At 42.0% G+C, this 16510-nt stretch overlaps 1 protein-coding gene and 1 long non-coding RNA gene across 4 annotated transcripts in view; one reads left to right on the forward strand and one right to left on the reverse strand.

Moving 5' to 3' along the window:
- The window catches only part of ATP2A2 (ATPase sarcoplasmic/endoplasmic reticulum Ca2+ transporting 2), a 61045-nt gene that overhangs the window by 4868 nt on the left and 39667 nt on the right, over window positions 1-16510 (reverse strand). For all 3 annotated transcript variants that reach the window (XR_004486996.2, XM_049698442.1, XM_004276723.4), the window contains exons 9-19: window positions 13646-13734; window positions 12908-13010; window positions 11935-12066; window positions 6099-6221; window positions 5781-5999; window positions 4748-5083; window positions 3429-3649; window positions 2777-2979; window positions 1236-1321; window positions 822-955; window positions 83-200 (exon numbers count right to left, since the gene is read on the reverse strand). Coding sequence is in view for 2 of the 3 variants with exons in the window: in XM_049698442.1 (XP_049554399.1) it covers window positions 83-200; window positions 822-955; window positions 1236-1321; window positions 2777-2979; window positions 3429-3649; window positions 4748-5083; window positions 5781-5999; window positions 6099-6221; window positions 11935-12066; window positions 12908-13010; window positions 13646-13734 (1764 nt within the window). In the remaining variant the exon portion in view is untranslated. The remainder of the gene's footprint in view (window positions 1-82; window positions 201-821; window positions 956-1235; window positions 1322-2776; window positions 2980-3428; window positions 3650-4747; window positions 5084-5780; window positions 6000-6098; window positions 6222-11934; window positions 12067-12907; window positions 13011-13645; window positions 13735-16510) is intronic.
- Window positions 8316-10635, forward strand: LOC125961315 (uncharacterized). The gene is made up of 2 exons (XR_007471864.1): window positions 8316-8783; window positions 9258-10635. It is a non-coding gene; the product is annotated as an uncharacterized LOC125961315 (long non-coding RNA).

Genomic DNA, 16510 nt, shown 5'->3' on the forward strand with positions numbered 1-16510 from the left:
GAAACACAAAGAAACCTCATCAAGCTCCCTGACTTGCTGGACAGGCAGCCAGGCCCCAGCCCAGGCTCCCCCCACCGCTTACTGGCAAGGGTTCCACGTAGAGGATTAAGAAATGGAGTGACATGGACAGGCAGATGGAGCCCACGAGCCAAATGTTCTCCCAAGGGGGCATCCTCAGCAGGGACTGGTTTTCAGACAAGCTGCAGAACAAGGAGAGGTAGGTGGGTGAAATGTGCCTGCTGAAAGGGCAAAGGCATATGCCATCACCGACAGAGACTGTTCAGAACCACACTTCAATAAGGTGACGGCTAACTTGGCACTGCCTATTGCCTACTGACCTAATTCTATTAAGTTTCTACAGTGGCAAAGTTAAGGAAGAATGTTCAGATGTAGGACAGACTTCCAATTTAAATCTAGGCTTCAGCACAGCAATCCCATTTCAGTGTGTTCAAACCTGCTCTCAATTGCCCTTGACACTTAGGCTATTTTGAAATTTCCATTTTTGTCACTGGCTTAATTAGGTGATACTGTTTGTCTCAATGCTGAAGGGCAAGAGCTCCTTCCCTGTGGGCACTGGCACACAGGGGTGCAGAAGTCCCTATTTTTGGCCTCTGCTGTCTCTTGAAGAACATGTGGCTAAGCACTCCCACTACTTCCTGGAGGTGATGATGACTTAAGCTCTTAAAACCGGTGCTGCTTGTTCTTCCTTTTGGGGAGGGCGGAGCTTTCCTGTGATTCTCAATCAACCAGGAAACACACACAATCCCCCAGCACCCTGGCTGTCAGGCTCTTGCCCCAGCATGCTGAGAAGACTCACTGACCTGTTGAGGGCGTTGCACATCTCTATGGTTACTAGAACAGAGAGCGCCATTGTCATTGGGTATGGGGATTCAAAGACGGTACAATCTACTCCTTCAAAGTCCGGGTTGTCCTCTTTACACTGTAGGAAATGGCTCTGCAACAAAAGCCCAATCAAGTTCCTGATCAGCCAAGGACATTTCCAAAGTCCACACACCAATTCCACACCAAACCCAGAACACAGACCCACACAAAATCTCACCGCATTTCCCAGAGAAGCCCTCGTCCTTCAGAATAACCTTAGATGCAACTGCTTATTGTTAAGAGTATTAAGATTATTTGACTGACATCCAAACCATAGAAAGCTCAAGGACAACTGTTTGTGAAGACTTACACCACCTTGCATCTAAGGTACACAAAGAAAGGTGGCTACGTACCAGCTGGTAGAAGGACACTCTCGGACCACCCTCGGCAGCAATGAACCACCACGCAGCAGCACCCACCGTAGCAGCGCCAACATAACCTGGGAACAAACATCATGACACTAACACACATGGGGTTTACGGCCTGCAGCGTTACTGCAGGTGCTGCCTCGAGGGCCAACCCCTAGGACAGAGATCAAAGACATGGTATGTCAATGAGCCTGTGCTACCACTGGCACCTGCTCACTTGCATCAGATAAAGCAGCTAGGCTGATGGTTTCCGTAACGAGAAGGGTGTCTGTGGTACAGAAGAACCAGGCAGCTTTTCCTCCAGAATTTGTGAGGAAATGCACCTACTAAAATTGGTAGGACCTTCACACTAGCCATGCCCTCTCTAACCAGCGGCCAGTATGTTAAGGCTGCAGGCACGTGTTCTCCATGTAAGGAAGGCCATGCTGTACTAGAGCACCAGATCACACCCGTCATGACTTTGGCAAACTCATGCTACCAGTTATACACTAATTTATTTGCTCCATCAAGGGCCTGGCAGAACCTTTATATGGAAAGGCCATTAGAGCAGTTAGTGCAGAACGCTGAGCACATGGCAGTGCTTGAAGCCAATTCTGGGACCATCCCTTCCCCCACCCCAACAATTACTTTTGAATTCAGCAAGTTTATTATAAAGAAACAACCAAGGGTAGTGGAGAACACAGGCACTTGAGAATAAGAGACTGTCCCAATGCAGTAGTATCCACTGAAAGGTCCAAGTGCACACCCTCTAACCCAGCAATTCCAACAGAGCAGTAGGCAGGTGGTGCACAGCAATAAGGCAACTATACTGGTACTGATGTAAAACTACCCATAAAACAGGGAGAAATACAAAAGACAGGGTTCAGCATACAGGTGTATACAGCATACCATCTCGCTTGCGAAAATAAACACCTAAGATGGATCTATTTGCTAAAGTATCCCAAGAAGGCGTGCCGGAGGGGAACCAACTGGTTGAGAGCCTTCCTGCTTTATGCCACTGTGTGTTTTTTGAGTGTTAAATCATGTGAACATATTAAAACAAAACAGTTTCCTATGGGACCCTAAGGAAGTCATTTAACCTCTCTGGGCCTCACTTTCCTAACCTATGAAATGAGGAAGAGAGAAGCAGCATCCTGGGTCAGGACGAGGTCTACAAAGGCCACACATGTGGAAGAACCAACCATTGCTGATGAATGCACAGATCCCTTCTCTCACTCAGGGAAAGGGGGACTTCGTTTTACATTTTGGTGATTTAAGGCCTCAGTCCTCCCTGTATTTCCTTTGCCCATAGATTAAATCTGAGAACCTCATTCACAAAGGCCCAAGGAAGAACGAGGATGCTAAAGTAAAGGAATAACTTTACTGTAAACTGGGTATACACAGCTCATTAAACTGCAAAAGGGCAGTCTCCATATTTTGCTCCCCTAATATGGAAACAGAAAAAAAAGGGGTTTTAAGGGATGCATTTACAAAATTTGGACTCAAACATTCGTTTAAAAATCAATAATATAAAAAACTGTACTCACAGCCAATAGCCAGGTAACGGAAAAAGAGCCACCCACTGATCAGTGGTTCCTTTGGGTTCCGGGGTGGTCTGTTCATAATGTCCAGATCAGGAGGATTGAACCCCAGTGCAGTGGCAGGCAGGCCATCTGTCACCAGATTGACCCAGAGCAGCTGGACAGGAATTAAAGCCTCAGGAAATCCAAGGGCTGCTGTTAGGAAAATACTGTTTCCATCCAAGAAAAGAAGAAAAAGACCCCAAATTATTTTTGGCCACTATTTAAAATAACATCACCACCCCACCTTCCTCCATAAAAATCAGTGGACAGCAATGATTGTTTTAACTTTTTCTCTGGGCAATCATAAAACATTTATTATATCCAATTTCAAATTAAGTTAACTTTTACAAGACCAAGAATTTTATGTTACCTTATATAGTTAATTTAAATTCATTTCTATGTTAAAGTGTATCCTTTGCACACTGGAGCAGCCGTAGACAGCCCTCCTGAGGACCAGAGGAAGTACCTCTACCTTCACAAGGGCCTCCTTCGTCTTGCCCGGCCCTCCCTCTCTCCCGCTGCACTAAGAGCAAAGCTACTGCCACATGAAGAGCAAATCTGGAAAACTGGTCATCACAAGCCAAGGAATATATGTGAGCTGGTCATAGGGACCCACCAAACAACTTCCCCGACATTGGACGAGATGAGGTAGCGGATAAACTGCTTCATGTTGTTGTATATCGCCCGTCCCTCCTCCACGGCAGCCACGATGGTGGAGAAGTTGTCATCAGCCAGGACCATCTCAGAGGCGGTTTTAGCCACCGCGGTGCCAGAGCCCATGGCAATGCCGATTTCAGATTTCTTCAGAGCAGGAGCATCATTCACACCGTCTCCAGTCTGAAAGGGTTAGAAACCCACCACTGGTTTACACCTGCCACCTAACACGCTGCCAACAAACGCTCAGCCATCCTAAAGCCAGGGAATGAATGGAGCTGTTGGGCCTCTGGACAACAGAATTCTCTGGAAAAGTTTTCGTTTTTGTAAGTTGGTGTCATAAAACACATTTCACCTGGGAAATGTAAAATTGCCAAACGAGCTATAATAGGTGACACTTCAGAGGGAAGTGGGACAAAGGGGACTTCAAATTATCTGTATTATTTTTTTACCAAACAAAACACAATATGGCAGTCAAGACAAAATACTTGTATCCACATGGATAAATCTCAAGTAGAATAAAGGCAGACTTCAAAAATATGTAAACTATAATATATAATATATATAAAGACCAAAAAAGGGCAAAAACACTTAAATATTGTCTACAGATACAAAACTATCATTCCCATGTATGTTTTCTATAGTAAACACCCAGTACTGAATTCAGAATGGTGCTTTCCTCTGGGAGAGAGAAGGGAAGGGGGAGGAAAGAGGAAGGGAGGAAGACAACTATAATAACTGGTTTCAATCAACAAAATTAAGTTGTTTTTAAGAGTGTGAAGTTTCACAGATAAGCAGCAGAAAGCAAATATGACACAATGTTAACATGTCTCAGTGAAAAAATCAGATGCGAGGAAGAATATGGGAAATGCTTCATCAACAGGTAGCTCTTAAGAGAACACATCACCAGTACATCTCATCTCAGGTAAGGCTATCCAAAACTGGGTGACAGAGTGTGGATTATGTCCTGAATCAGCTTTTAGAAACGTGAGATACAAACATGTATATTTTAACCACAACAAAGATTAAAAAAGATATCACCAAATATTTCCCCTGTGACTGATTCAGACTTCCAGGTCTTAAACTTCTCCAGAATCTTCCATGCATGCAACATACAGCATGCCAACTACTGGTCAACAGAATCCTTGATAAACAGCCCCAGATCATGACAAAAATAAAGAAGTTCCAAATATGGGAGCTATTACTAAAAATTTAATGGTCAGAATTAGAATCTGCTGTGTCTGTGCAGTCTGTTACCTGTACATGTATAAAGACACTCACCATGGCTGTAATCTCATCAAAAGACTGAAGAAACTCTACAATTTTAGACTTGTGGGAAGGTTCAACTCGAGCAAAACAGCGGGCATTCAAGCAGGCTTCTCTTTGGGCTGAAGGACTGAGCTCATCAAACTCCCGACCCGTGAAGGCCTTTGACGTCACATCCTCGTCCTGCCTGAAGATGCCAATGCGCCGGCAGATGGCCACAGCGGTGCCCTTGTTGTCACCGGTGATCATGATGACCCGGATGCCTGCCTGCCGACACAGCTTCACAGAGGAGGCCACTTCAATTCTTGGAGGGTCCAGCATGCCCACACAGCCAACAAAAGTCAGATTGGTCTAGAGTTAAAGAATCACCTTACGTCAAAACAGGAAATTCTGGTTTTCCCCCCAGTGTGGACAGCAAAGGTTTCTGCATTTTCTTATGATAGAATTCACACCATTGATATAAATCCAATGAAGAACAGTATTAATTCCAATAAGTCAGAAACAATTAAAAATCACTACATTCTTGTTACCAAATTCTTTAGCTTTCATAATAATATTCTGAAATGAGGGAAAAAATATACCGAGGAATAAAAACATTTTGATAGTGGCCAATTAGTTGCCCATACTACCCAAATTTGTTCCCTGTTCAAGGCTTCAGGAAGTCACATACTTGATATGAAAGTATTCCATAAGCAGAAAAGTAGACGGAATCTCTCCACTTGGACAATTTGACCTTTAGTAACTGAGTGTTTTAAAAATAGCCTCAATTTTTAAAATATCTTAAATTTACATGAGAGCTGCAAAATAGGTTTTTAGCCTTGATGATTCTACTTTGAAAGTAACAGGCCTGTATTAAGTTGTTAACTGTGTATGTTTGAAGCAGCAATCTAAATTATAAAGGTAATAAATACATTTGGCCTGAAGAAAAACAAATAACCGCACCCTTTTCTCGGCAAAAGCAAGACTCGTTTGACCTTTTATTGAAGGAGTGCTGTCTGAACACAATGAATGTGCAGGATGTGGGCAAGGAAGCTTTTCATTAGCTAACCTCATATTTAATAAAGTTGGCAGAGTCCTCCAGGTTCATTTCTTCTCTTCTCAGTGGGTTGTCGTGAGTGGCCAGAGCCAGGCATCGCAGTGTGTCGCTGCCGCTGCCCCATTCCCGAATGACAGACATGATCTTCTGTTTGACTCCAGGAGTCATGGGGACTTTAGTACTTCCAACTCGAATGTGGGTACACCTGTCAATGACACCTTCGGGGGCACCCTGGAAATGTTACAGATTTATATCAACAATTTTATTTATTAGCTCACCCAGGATTCCAATCCTGGTAAGAACATCTCAACTGCAATCAGTTGTACTTGCCTTCACAAACATTTTGCTCATCGATGTCCGGCTTGGTTTGTTTGGTGTACAGTAAACCGACATCGATTTTCTATCGCGTGAAAACTCTAGAGTAAATTCTTTTTTCATCAACTGTTTAATGACCTATAAAGAGAACATATGGAGTATTATTGGATGGCAATTTCTGCACATTTTTGATTTGTTAAACAAACACTCACTAAGTACCTATTATGTGAAAGGCAATAGGGATACAGTAACAGACAAACCAAGTTCTCACCCTCATAAAACTTACCCTCTAGTTTGGGAAAGACACACTAGAATGTGAAAGTAGATTATAAGTGCTACGGAGAAGAATATTTAAAAATAAGCAGGGAAGAGAGAAAATTATGTATGACTGCGCTTTTACATAAAGTATTGAGAAGGCAGTATTTGAGTAAAAATGTGAAAGATGTGAGTGTGGCAGAGAGAACAGACGTGCAGGCTGACGTGACCTGGCACGTTCAAGGAGCCTCCAGGCCAACATGGCTGGAACAGAGTTTGCAAAAAAGAAGTGAGAGGTTAATGGCAGGAGTGGCAGAAGCAGGTTGTAGGATCTTAAAAGTCAATGTAAGGCATCTGGCTTTTGTAACAGATGAAACAGGAAGACAGTGGAGGGTTTCGAGCTCTGGTAGTTAAGTATTAGCTGAAGCGGGGGCAAGGAACACCACTTAAATATTCTAAATAGCTTTAGATAGCTAGTGGGTACTATATTAGATGTCAGCACATGGACAGTATTTGAAGTCATGAGGTGAGAGGAGTTCAAGGGAGTAACTGCAAACAGAAAAGGCCGAGGACTGGGCCCTGGAACCTCTTCACCTCTGGTGGGATGTGGAAGATGCAGCCAAGGAGATGGCAGGGGACGGGGGTGGGGGAGGGAGGAGAACGAGTGAAGTGAAGGACTTTCAAGGAGGGAGAGACTGACAGGATAAACTGACAGCTCAGGTAAAACGAAGACTGAGAATTAACCTTCAGATTCAGATTTGGACTATGTATACAATCATGTTACCTACAAAATAAACATACTTTATCCTTCCCAATTTTTATATCTTTGATTTTTCTTGCCTTACTGCATGAACTAGGACTGCCAGTACAACACTGAATAGAAATGTTGAAAGTAGAAATTCTTCTTTTGCCATTAGATATGTTAATTTTGTGTAAATACACCATCAACTTGAAGATAAGTTTGTTGAGTTTTTATCATGAACTGAGATTAAATTTCATCAGATGCCTTTTCTGCATCTATTTAAATGATCTTACGGTTTTTTGCCTTTACTCAATTATGTGGTGAATTACATTGATTTCTCCCTAATTCAGACAAGTATTTAATAATAACTGTAGAAATCCCAAAGAACCTCAGCATCCAATGTAGGCAATTACAAGTGGGCTGAAGCCATCCTCTCAGCAAGAGTTGCCCCAAGCAACAAAAAGACAATCACTATGAATTCTACATTATTTGACTGATACATTACTTATGTATTTAGTTTCCATTAAGCATTTGTACCAATGACTCTAGGAAGACTGAAAGAATGGGTAGTGATTCTGAGTGAGGTGTGGACCTCGGCGCCAGACACATCCTAGGGGGAGAGAAGAACAAAGCCATTGCTTCCAGTATCAGGGCTGTGAAGATCAACAGTCCTATCCAAATGGGCCGCTAGGCCTTAAAAAGCTGGTCCTGCTCTATTCACCTCTGTACTATAAAAGGTTCTTGCTTTCGGGGGCGGGAGGAGCAGGCAAAAGTTCATTTCTGGGAATTTTCAGTGAGTGAGCACCACGACAGTCATTTCTGATCCCTTCACTCAGCTGCTGTGGCAAAAAATGAGGCAAAGGAGGACACAGAGCAAGAAAATACTTAGACCGCAGACTCTTACAGAACAGACACTCCTGCCCTTATTTGCAGTGGTCATTACAATTAACGTACCACTTTTTTAAGTTCCATGCTGCTACTTGTTTCCCTTCGTTGAGCAGTTACAGGTCTAGAATCATATAATTCTAAACCTCAGTCTCTGTGAAGCTGAATCTTCGGGTTGCTTCTCGAGGGTTTAGTCACACCAACTAATAAGAGAGCTGTCAGACAATGTGGCTTTGCAAGGATTGGCCCCCTACTTAATGACAATTGGGGTGAATTCCCTATAACAGAAACAAAGGGCCTGGATGTCTGTTTCATGAAAACCATGTAAATCGGGGCAGGATGCCATAGGAGCTGCCCAAGATCCTCATGGCAGTGAGACTGTTAGTTGTGAAGCACAAATAGGGCGACTATACTTCAGCTGAGACATCCTCCATGCCGGTGCGAGTTTTGATTTCTCGGGATAGTATAAAGGAGGCAAAACAATGTAAAGGAAACAGAATGCCAGAGCAGAAGTCCAGTTCTGCCTCACACTGTCACCCACCTTAGGCTGCCTGTGCCGTGTGGTGCCACCCTACTCCCCCAAAACACACTGCCTCCTAATCTGCCCTGGATATCCAGGGAAGGATGAAAGAAAGGAAACGTAGTGACAGCTGACCATTTAGTAGAAATGAGTCTTGCTTTTGTATAACTAGGAAAGGCTGTATTTTTAACTTTCCATTTCTCCTTATTCTATCTACCAGGAAACCCTGACTACAAATCAAAGAAGTGCTACAAAGAGGAGCCTCAAGCACTAACTGGCAGCCATTTGGAGATGACAGGTACTAAGAGATTATGTGGCAGAACCCAATTCCAAAGAAATCTAAGCGCCAAGGCTGGGAGGCAGCAGGTACTGGGAATAGGTCTGGAGGACCCACCGTACGATCTCCTGGCTACACCACCCTGCACTGCACGAAGATGATGTTGTCCCTGGTGCAGAGGGGCAGGTGTGTTTCCAGGGTGGTGGCTTGTGGGGGTGGGCCCAGACGGAGACTCTGGGGCCTGACCTGCTTCCTTCTTAGGTACCTTCTGCTCCTGCTCGGCATCACAGTCCCTTCAACCCGTCTTCTCCGGCTTCTGCAGTTCCCATTTCTGAGCTTCCTTAGCTCGCTTCTTGGCACTATGCTTCTTCTCTTCCTCTTGTTCCACTTGTACGTACCGCTGCCTGTTACTCTGACCTTCGTGTGTTATAACATCTTGTTTGCACACTGCTTACGCTGCTTCTCATCTAAGCAACCATTCACCACTCTGTCTAGGACAAAGGCTGGATCTGTCCTGCAGTAAACTGTCAGTGGATTCTGTGTCCTCGAACACTTGGTACAGCTGGACCTGAGTAAAACCACCTGCAACAGAGGCTGACAGACACTGGCCATCTGGTCAGCCTCCAGCACCTGGGTGTCCTCAACAGACTGGTCCATCCTGCCTGCCACTTTGTTCAGCCCAAGAAACCCAGGCTCTGGGGCTCCGACAGGCAGGGGGAAGGCAGCTGAGGAGCCACAGATTTGTCTAGTGTCTAGGGCAGACACGCCTGCACCCTGCAACACGGCCACCTCACTGAGCTTTGAATGTCAAGCTAGCCTTGTAGTTGTGGTTATTCTGCTCAAATATAACACGTCAAAGTTCCGATATATTACTAGACTCAATCTGCTAATGTTGTGCTGAGAATCTCTACTTCTATTGCTATATTAAGAAGAATACTAGCTTGTAACTTCCTTTTCTTGTCGCATCCATGTCAGGTTTTGGTATCAGGGTTATGCTGGCCTCATCAAATGAGGTGATAAGGGTTTCATTTTCTACACTTTTTTGTTTTTTTGTGGCCATGCTGAACAGCTTGCAGTGAAAGCACCAAGTCCTAACCACTGGACTGCCAGGGAGCTCCCCCAAACTGGCATTTCTTTAGCATTATACAGAACCGGGCCTGAGGAATTTTTGTGGGGTAGATTTTAATTACAGATTCAATTAATGTAACAGACACAGGATTATTCCATTTTTCTGTGTCAGCTTAGAAAGCTGTGTTACTGAAAGGACTTGTTGATTTCTTCTACGCCGTCAAAATTGTTCAGAATAGCTTTCTGATCTTGTCTTTGCTATTTCCCTTCTACTTGTATTTAATTTGCTGGTTTTCTACTTTCTTCAGATGGAAGCTTATTTATCTTTTTGTTATCAATTTCTAGTTTAATTCTTTCACGGTCAGCAACCAGCTGTATTTCAATCCTTTGTAATTTGTTGAGTCTTGCTTCATGGACCAGTAATATGGTCTATTCTGGTGAATGTTCCTTATGCATTTGAAAAGCATATTAGAAGTAGCACGATAGGGACCGTCCCTGGGGGCACAGTGGTTAAGAATCCACTTGCTAAAGCAGGGGACACGGGTTCGAGCCCTGGTCTGGGAAGATCCCACATGCTGTGGAGCAACTAAGCCCATGTGCCACAACTACTGAGCCCGCATGCCTAGAGCCTGTGAGCCACAACTACTGAGCCCACATGCCTAGAGCCCATGCTCTGCAACAAGTGAAGCCACCTCAATGAGAAGCCCGCACACCACAACAAAGAACAGCCCCCACGTGCAGCAACGAAGACCCAACACAGCTAAAAATAGATAGATAAATAAATAAAAATAAATTAAAAAAAAAAGTAGCACAATAGAAATAAGTGTTGGATTGAGTATATTTACAGTGTCTTTCCACATCCTGATTTTTCAACTGCTTGTTCTGTCAATTTTTGAGATAGATGTGTTAAAATCTCCAACTCACTGTGAGTTCATCTACTTTCCCTTTTATTTCTGTCAACTTTTGCTTCGTGTACTTTTTTTTTTTTTTTTTTTTGGCAGTACGCAGGCCTCTCACTGCTGCGGCCTCTCCCGTTGCGGAGCACAGGCTCTGGACGCACAGGCTCAGCGGCCACAGTCCACGGGCCCAGCTGCTCCGCGGCACATAGGATCTTCCCAAACCGGGGCACAAACCCGTGTCCCCTGCATCGGCAGGCAGACTCCCAACCACTGCGCCACAAGGGAAGCCCTCTTCGTGTACTTTTTAAATTTATCTTTGACTGTGTTGGGTCTTTGTTGCTGTGCGTGGGCTTTCTCTAGTTGTGGCGAGCTCTTCATTGTGGTGCATGGGTTTCTCACTGTGGTGGCTTCTCTAGTTGCGGAGCAAGGGCTTTAGGCACACGGGCTTCAGGCACACGGGCTTCAGTAGTTGTGCATGGGCTTAGTTGCTCCACAGCATGTGGGATCTTCCTGGGCCAGGGCTCAAACCCATGTCCCCTGAACTGGCAGGAGGATTCTTAACCACTGCGCCACCAGGGAAGTCCTTGCTTCGTGTACTTTAAATGTGTTAGTAGTACACATGCATAAACAATTGGACCATTTAGCACAAGGTCATGGGCAACTTGGACAAGAGGTTTTGATAGACTAGAAGGAGGCAAAAGCTTGACTGGAGTGGATTCAAGAAAATGGGAAGAATGAAACAATACATAAAAATAGCTCTTTTGAGAAATTTCACTGTGAAGGAAAAGAAGCAGGGTGCTTAAGGCAAAAGAAAGTTTTTAGATAAAAAACATACTATTATTTCTCTAATGAAGATCCAGTAGAGATGGGAGATTGATAAGCAGGAAAGATGTTGGGGCTCACTAGACAAGGAGCAGCTGGGTTTTGCTGGGAGCAAGAAGAGTCCATTTCACAGCACTGGGGGAGACAGCAGACCTTATGGGCACAGAGGCTGCATGTGGAAATTATCCATTGATTACTTTTATTTTCGTGGTCAAATGGCCAGACCATTTTACCTTATAGTGAGTATGGGGAAGGAGATATTGCAAGTTTGAGGAAATAAGGTATACACTAAGTTATCTAAGAGAGTAAGAGAGTGAGCAGACTAAGAATATATGGTCTGAGTGATGGGCAGCATGAATAAAACACTAAGCTCAAATACTGACCGAGTTGCAGGCATTTGCTCGTTCTATTTTAGAAAGACCCTTCAATTCAGTATCAAATACATTCATCTTCTCTACCAGGCAAGTGAGAGCAGTCTCTGTAGCTTCTCCAACTTTTTCATACACACCCTTCGCCTGTAGTAGTTAAAAGCATACAAATTACAAAAAGGGAAAAGTAGTAAATTTTTTTTAATAAAGACTTTTTCCATAGGTGGATAATCTCTTGCCCATTGTACCATTATTCTTTGGGCCATTTTTATCCTATTCTGGAGCATATGATCCAGATAATTAAAAATAAACTCAAAGCATAGGTGTGCATTTTATCTTTTTCTAATAATTAGATCTTTCATTTCCCTTAACCATAAGAAGCCAATATTCACAGTATTAATTCAAACATAGGGAGCTTTCAAACAGTATTTGTAATTCCTTGTCATTATTTATCATTCTACAGAGTTTACATTCTGTTTCCGTTGGGGACTGGCTTGCCTTTAGAAACCAAAGAATTTATCTCACTGTTTAAAATTAAAAAGGGAGGAAAAAAAGGTTTTCTGTTGGTTAAATTTTATATTATATCATCATCATCAAAACAACCTTCTAAGCCTCAGCCTGTCCTCTAGGACATAATGTTACCCATCTTAAAAAGCAAGATCAATACCCTATACTTTCAGGAAAAAGTATCCTGGTTTTAATCATTTATAGTAACTAAGCTATACACAGAAGAGAACATCATGTACGCTACAATTCCTAGTTAAGTAACTGCAATGCTCAGTCACAGAGAATATATGAAAGGCTTCCAGCTTCCTTTGGGTAGGTCATGCTGGCTCTGATAGAGATAGGCTCTTAATGGAAAGGGAAAATAAAACCAGGAACCCATACTTTCAAAAAGGGAGGAAGGAAGGCTGGATTTTCATTCCACCCACCGCACCCTTGAACTAGGAACAGCCAGGTCTAGTTTCTCATTTGTGAGGAGGCTTACCTCATTGTAATCCAAAGCAGAGTCATTACAGAGAGCGCAAATTGTTGCCAATTCCACAAGACCATCATACTGATGACAATTCACTGGTTTATCATCTTTATGTCTGTCAAAAGAAAAAGTAACTCTTAGAACACACTGTGGTCATCTCTGTTGATTTTTATTTAATTATTTACTAATAAATAGAATTTTGTGGACAACAGACTGGCAAGCATTCAAAAGAAATCTGATGCTGGAGACAGAATATGTCTCTGGTATCAGCAGTCAATCAGTAAAGACCAGGAATTCTTAGTTAATGAAATTCCTCCACCACTGGTATCAATGAAAAACAAACAGGAATTCCCTGGTGGTCCAGTGGTTAGGACTCGGTGCTCTCACTGCCAGGGCCCTGGGTCCAATTCCTGGTCAGGGAACTAAGATCCCGCAAGCCGTGCAGGGTGACCAAAAAAACCAAACCAAAACCAAAACCAAAACCAAAACCAAACCAAAGCAAACCAGAAACCCCACTTGAAAATTTAGGCTTCAAAAGATGAAAAAGGGTCACTGGCTTATACAACCTGTAATGTCAATTTCAATTTCCAAAGTATGTATTATCAATTTTGTTTTTAAAGAAAATGAACTACTCTGATAAACATGAGCCACATTAGGAAAACTGTCTGAACATTTTAGAGACACTGCAAGTCTATACAAGCACCAAACTACCAGAGTGGAGCCTTTAAAAGACAAGGAGGGATTACTCACATTTCTCCGATAGGTGCATATGTTGATCCAGTTATGGTAAATTCATTAAGGGAACAAGTATCACTGTCAACTTTGTCCAGAATGAACATCTACAGAAAAAAAAAGCCTAAGTGTTGAAAAGGTATAAAAAATATGCTAGAAAAAACATGTCACATTTGCTAAGACAAAAGGCCTTTCTCACTTAAGTATAAATGTTAATGAAAGTGATTAATTGAAGCTCAGCATGAGGAATATTGTCCCTTATTCCTGCTGGACACTTATTAAGACTGCCTCCCCCATCCACCTAACAGTCTGAGAAACAGCATCACTGAGGAGCTGAATAAATAATAAGCAGCAACAGCACCAGACACAGAAGAGAACCCACGTGAAATCTGAGTTATGAGGACTCTGGGTCAGTCAATTCCAAGACTCAGCAGTACTCTTTAGAATGCTCAGAATTCCAAATTTCAAATGGCTGGCTGAGGAAGTGACACAGGTATTCCTGCCTTAGAGCTAACAGTAAAAGCCTAGGAAGAATAAACTCACGTTTCAGAGTTGCATAAAAACTCCCCAAGTAAAATAAGACAAACTGCTTCTCTACTTCTTCCTACTTATTTTTATTGTGGCAATAGCTCATTTTCTATGAAGCTGCACAACTACGTGTATACAGTAAGGAGCCTGCAGAGCTGAATGAACTGATGCTACCAAGACAATACAGATGGAAGCAGGCTTAGGAAAGAATTCTTAATTTTACAGAATAATAAAGTGACATAAGCTAGTTTCTTAAAGATGGCTTTTTTTTCTTGGTTTGTTTTCCAATTATAATTCAGAAGTCCAGTTTGGAATGATCAAACCATTCTACAATAAGGAATTTTTAAAATGTTAAACTAAAGTAAAAAAGGGCCATGTAATGCTTTAAAAACATCTTTTCAGAGCATTCTGACTCATATTCAGTAAGAAAATCTGCTCATTTTTATTTTAAAATAACTTCTTTTGCCTCATAAGATTTGCTTATTATATAGCACATACTTTTTTTCCCCACATCTTTATTGGAGTATAAATGCTTTACAATGTTGTGTCAGTTTCTGTACAACAAAGTGAATTGGCTATATGCACACATATATCCCCATATCCCCTCCCTCTTGAGCCTCCTTCCCACCCTCCCTTATCTCATCCCTCTAGGTCGTCACAAAGCAAGGAGTTGATCTCCTTGTGCTATGCAGCAGCTTCCCACTAGCCATCCATTTTACATTTGATAGTGTATATACGTCAATTATAACACATACTTTTAAATTCCAAAAGCTTCATTTCAAAAGTACACTCAGAACTAAATCAACCTTGGAACTGAACTAAAGCTATGAGTAAGACAAAACGATTTTTAAAAAAATTAAAATATACAAGTAAAACTGTGATGACTCCTGATAAAAGGTGTTACTTCAAACACATATAACTGGTTTGTCAAATGAGGAAAAGATTCATGTCCAAGGTCACATGCAGCAAGATCACCAATCCCTACAACTTCTAACAGATACAACATCTAAAAAAGGAAGCTTGGCACAAAGCTCTTTCCAAAGATGTCTGACATTTACAGAAGAGGAAACAAAGGACTAGAGAGGTTAAAAGATGTGCTCACAGTTACACAATTATTAAGTGGAAGAGAGAGAACCAGGTTTACCAATGTTTCCCATCAGAAAATTCAACTTTACCTTTCTATTAAAAGTTGTGCGACCCTCGGACATGTCACAACTTCTCAGAGCCTAAGTTTTCTAACCTCTTGAGCAGGATTACCATACAATTCAAATAAAGTCACATGTGAAAAATTAACTGCACTAAGCCTTACCAAAGCAACTTGGCATTATTATTACTATACACCATGCCATTTCTTTAATGACACTGTTTATAAAAGTGAAACTTTGGTCTATACCAGAGTTCAAAATATTCTAAGACATTCAGAATTCTAACACACACCAACTAAATCTGAATGCACATGGGCATTTTAGACTGCAAGCCAGTAAACCATTTAGAAACTGCATGATGAAAGTATCCCGAAGTCAAGGGCAGTTATGCAATCCACTGCAAGAAACCTCCTGTAGAATACTGATTAGCATCAGCTTTCTGTCGCCAAATGTAGAACAGAACAAAGAGCCAAGCTATTTCTTTAATAGAACATTTTAAATCAAATCATTTAAGGGAAAATGTAAGAACAAAAACATTTTTATCATGGATTGTGTTTTAGTCTTAGTTTGAAGTCTGAAGCTGCCACAATCTTACCATTTTTTAAAGATTACAATTTCACACACTGCTTTACCTTCATGGATATAAGGACTATTCTGAGGAATTAAAGCTTACAGTCTAAGTTTAAACAATTTCCTGGGGGAAACCAAACAGATAAAATGAAATTCCCTTTCTCTCCCCCAATCAATCAGCTTTTAGCGGACAACTAAGCTTTTAGCAGATTCGTCCAACCTTTTTTGATTCCAAGGAAAGAGAACTTAGGTAGCTCAGTTACACCCTGCATCTACTCAAGAAACTCAAGACAAGCTAGAAGGTTACCACTTGAGAGAACACCCCAGTGTGTTTTAAACACCTGTCCATTCACTCTAAATCTGGGTTTTGGACAGACAACACAAAAAGTTGAGGGTGGATGTATCAAAAAAATACCATGACTATAAATTTGGCAAGAAAAAGATTCAGAGGGTTCAACTGTATTAAAACAAGAACAATTTCCAGTGCTAAAAAAACATTAACTAAAACCTGGAGATAAGGCCAAGGGGAGGATGGCATGTCCTTTCAATGTCATTCAGAAGCATTACTTAACAAGCACACTCAAAGATTTAGTGTTTTGGAAAAATTTAACATTCTTTCACTGTGCTATTATTAAGGGCT

The sequence above is a fragment of the Orcinus orca genome, chromosome 15 (genome assembly GCF_937001465.1).
Source record: "Orcinus orca chromosome 15, mOrcOrc1.1, whole genome shotgun sequence".
Lineage (NCBI taxonomy): Eukaryota > Metazoa > Chordata > Mammalia > Artiodactyla > Delphinidae > Orcinus > Orcinus orca.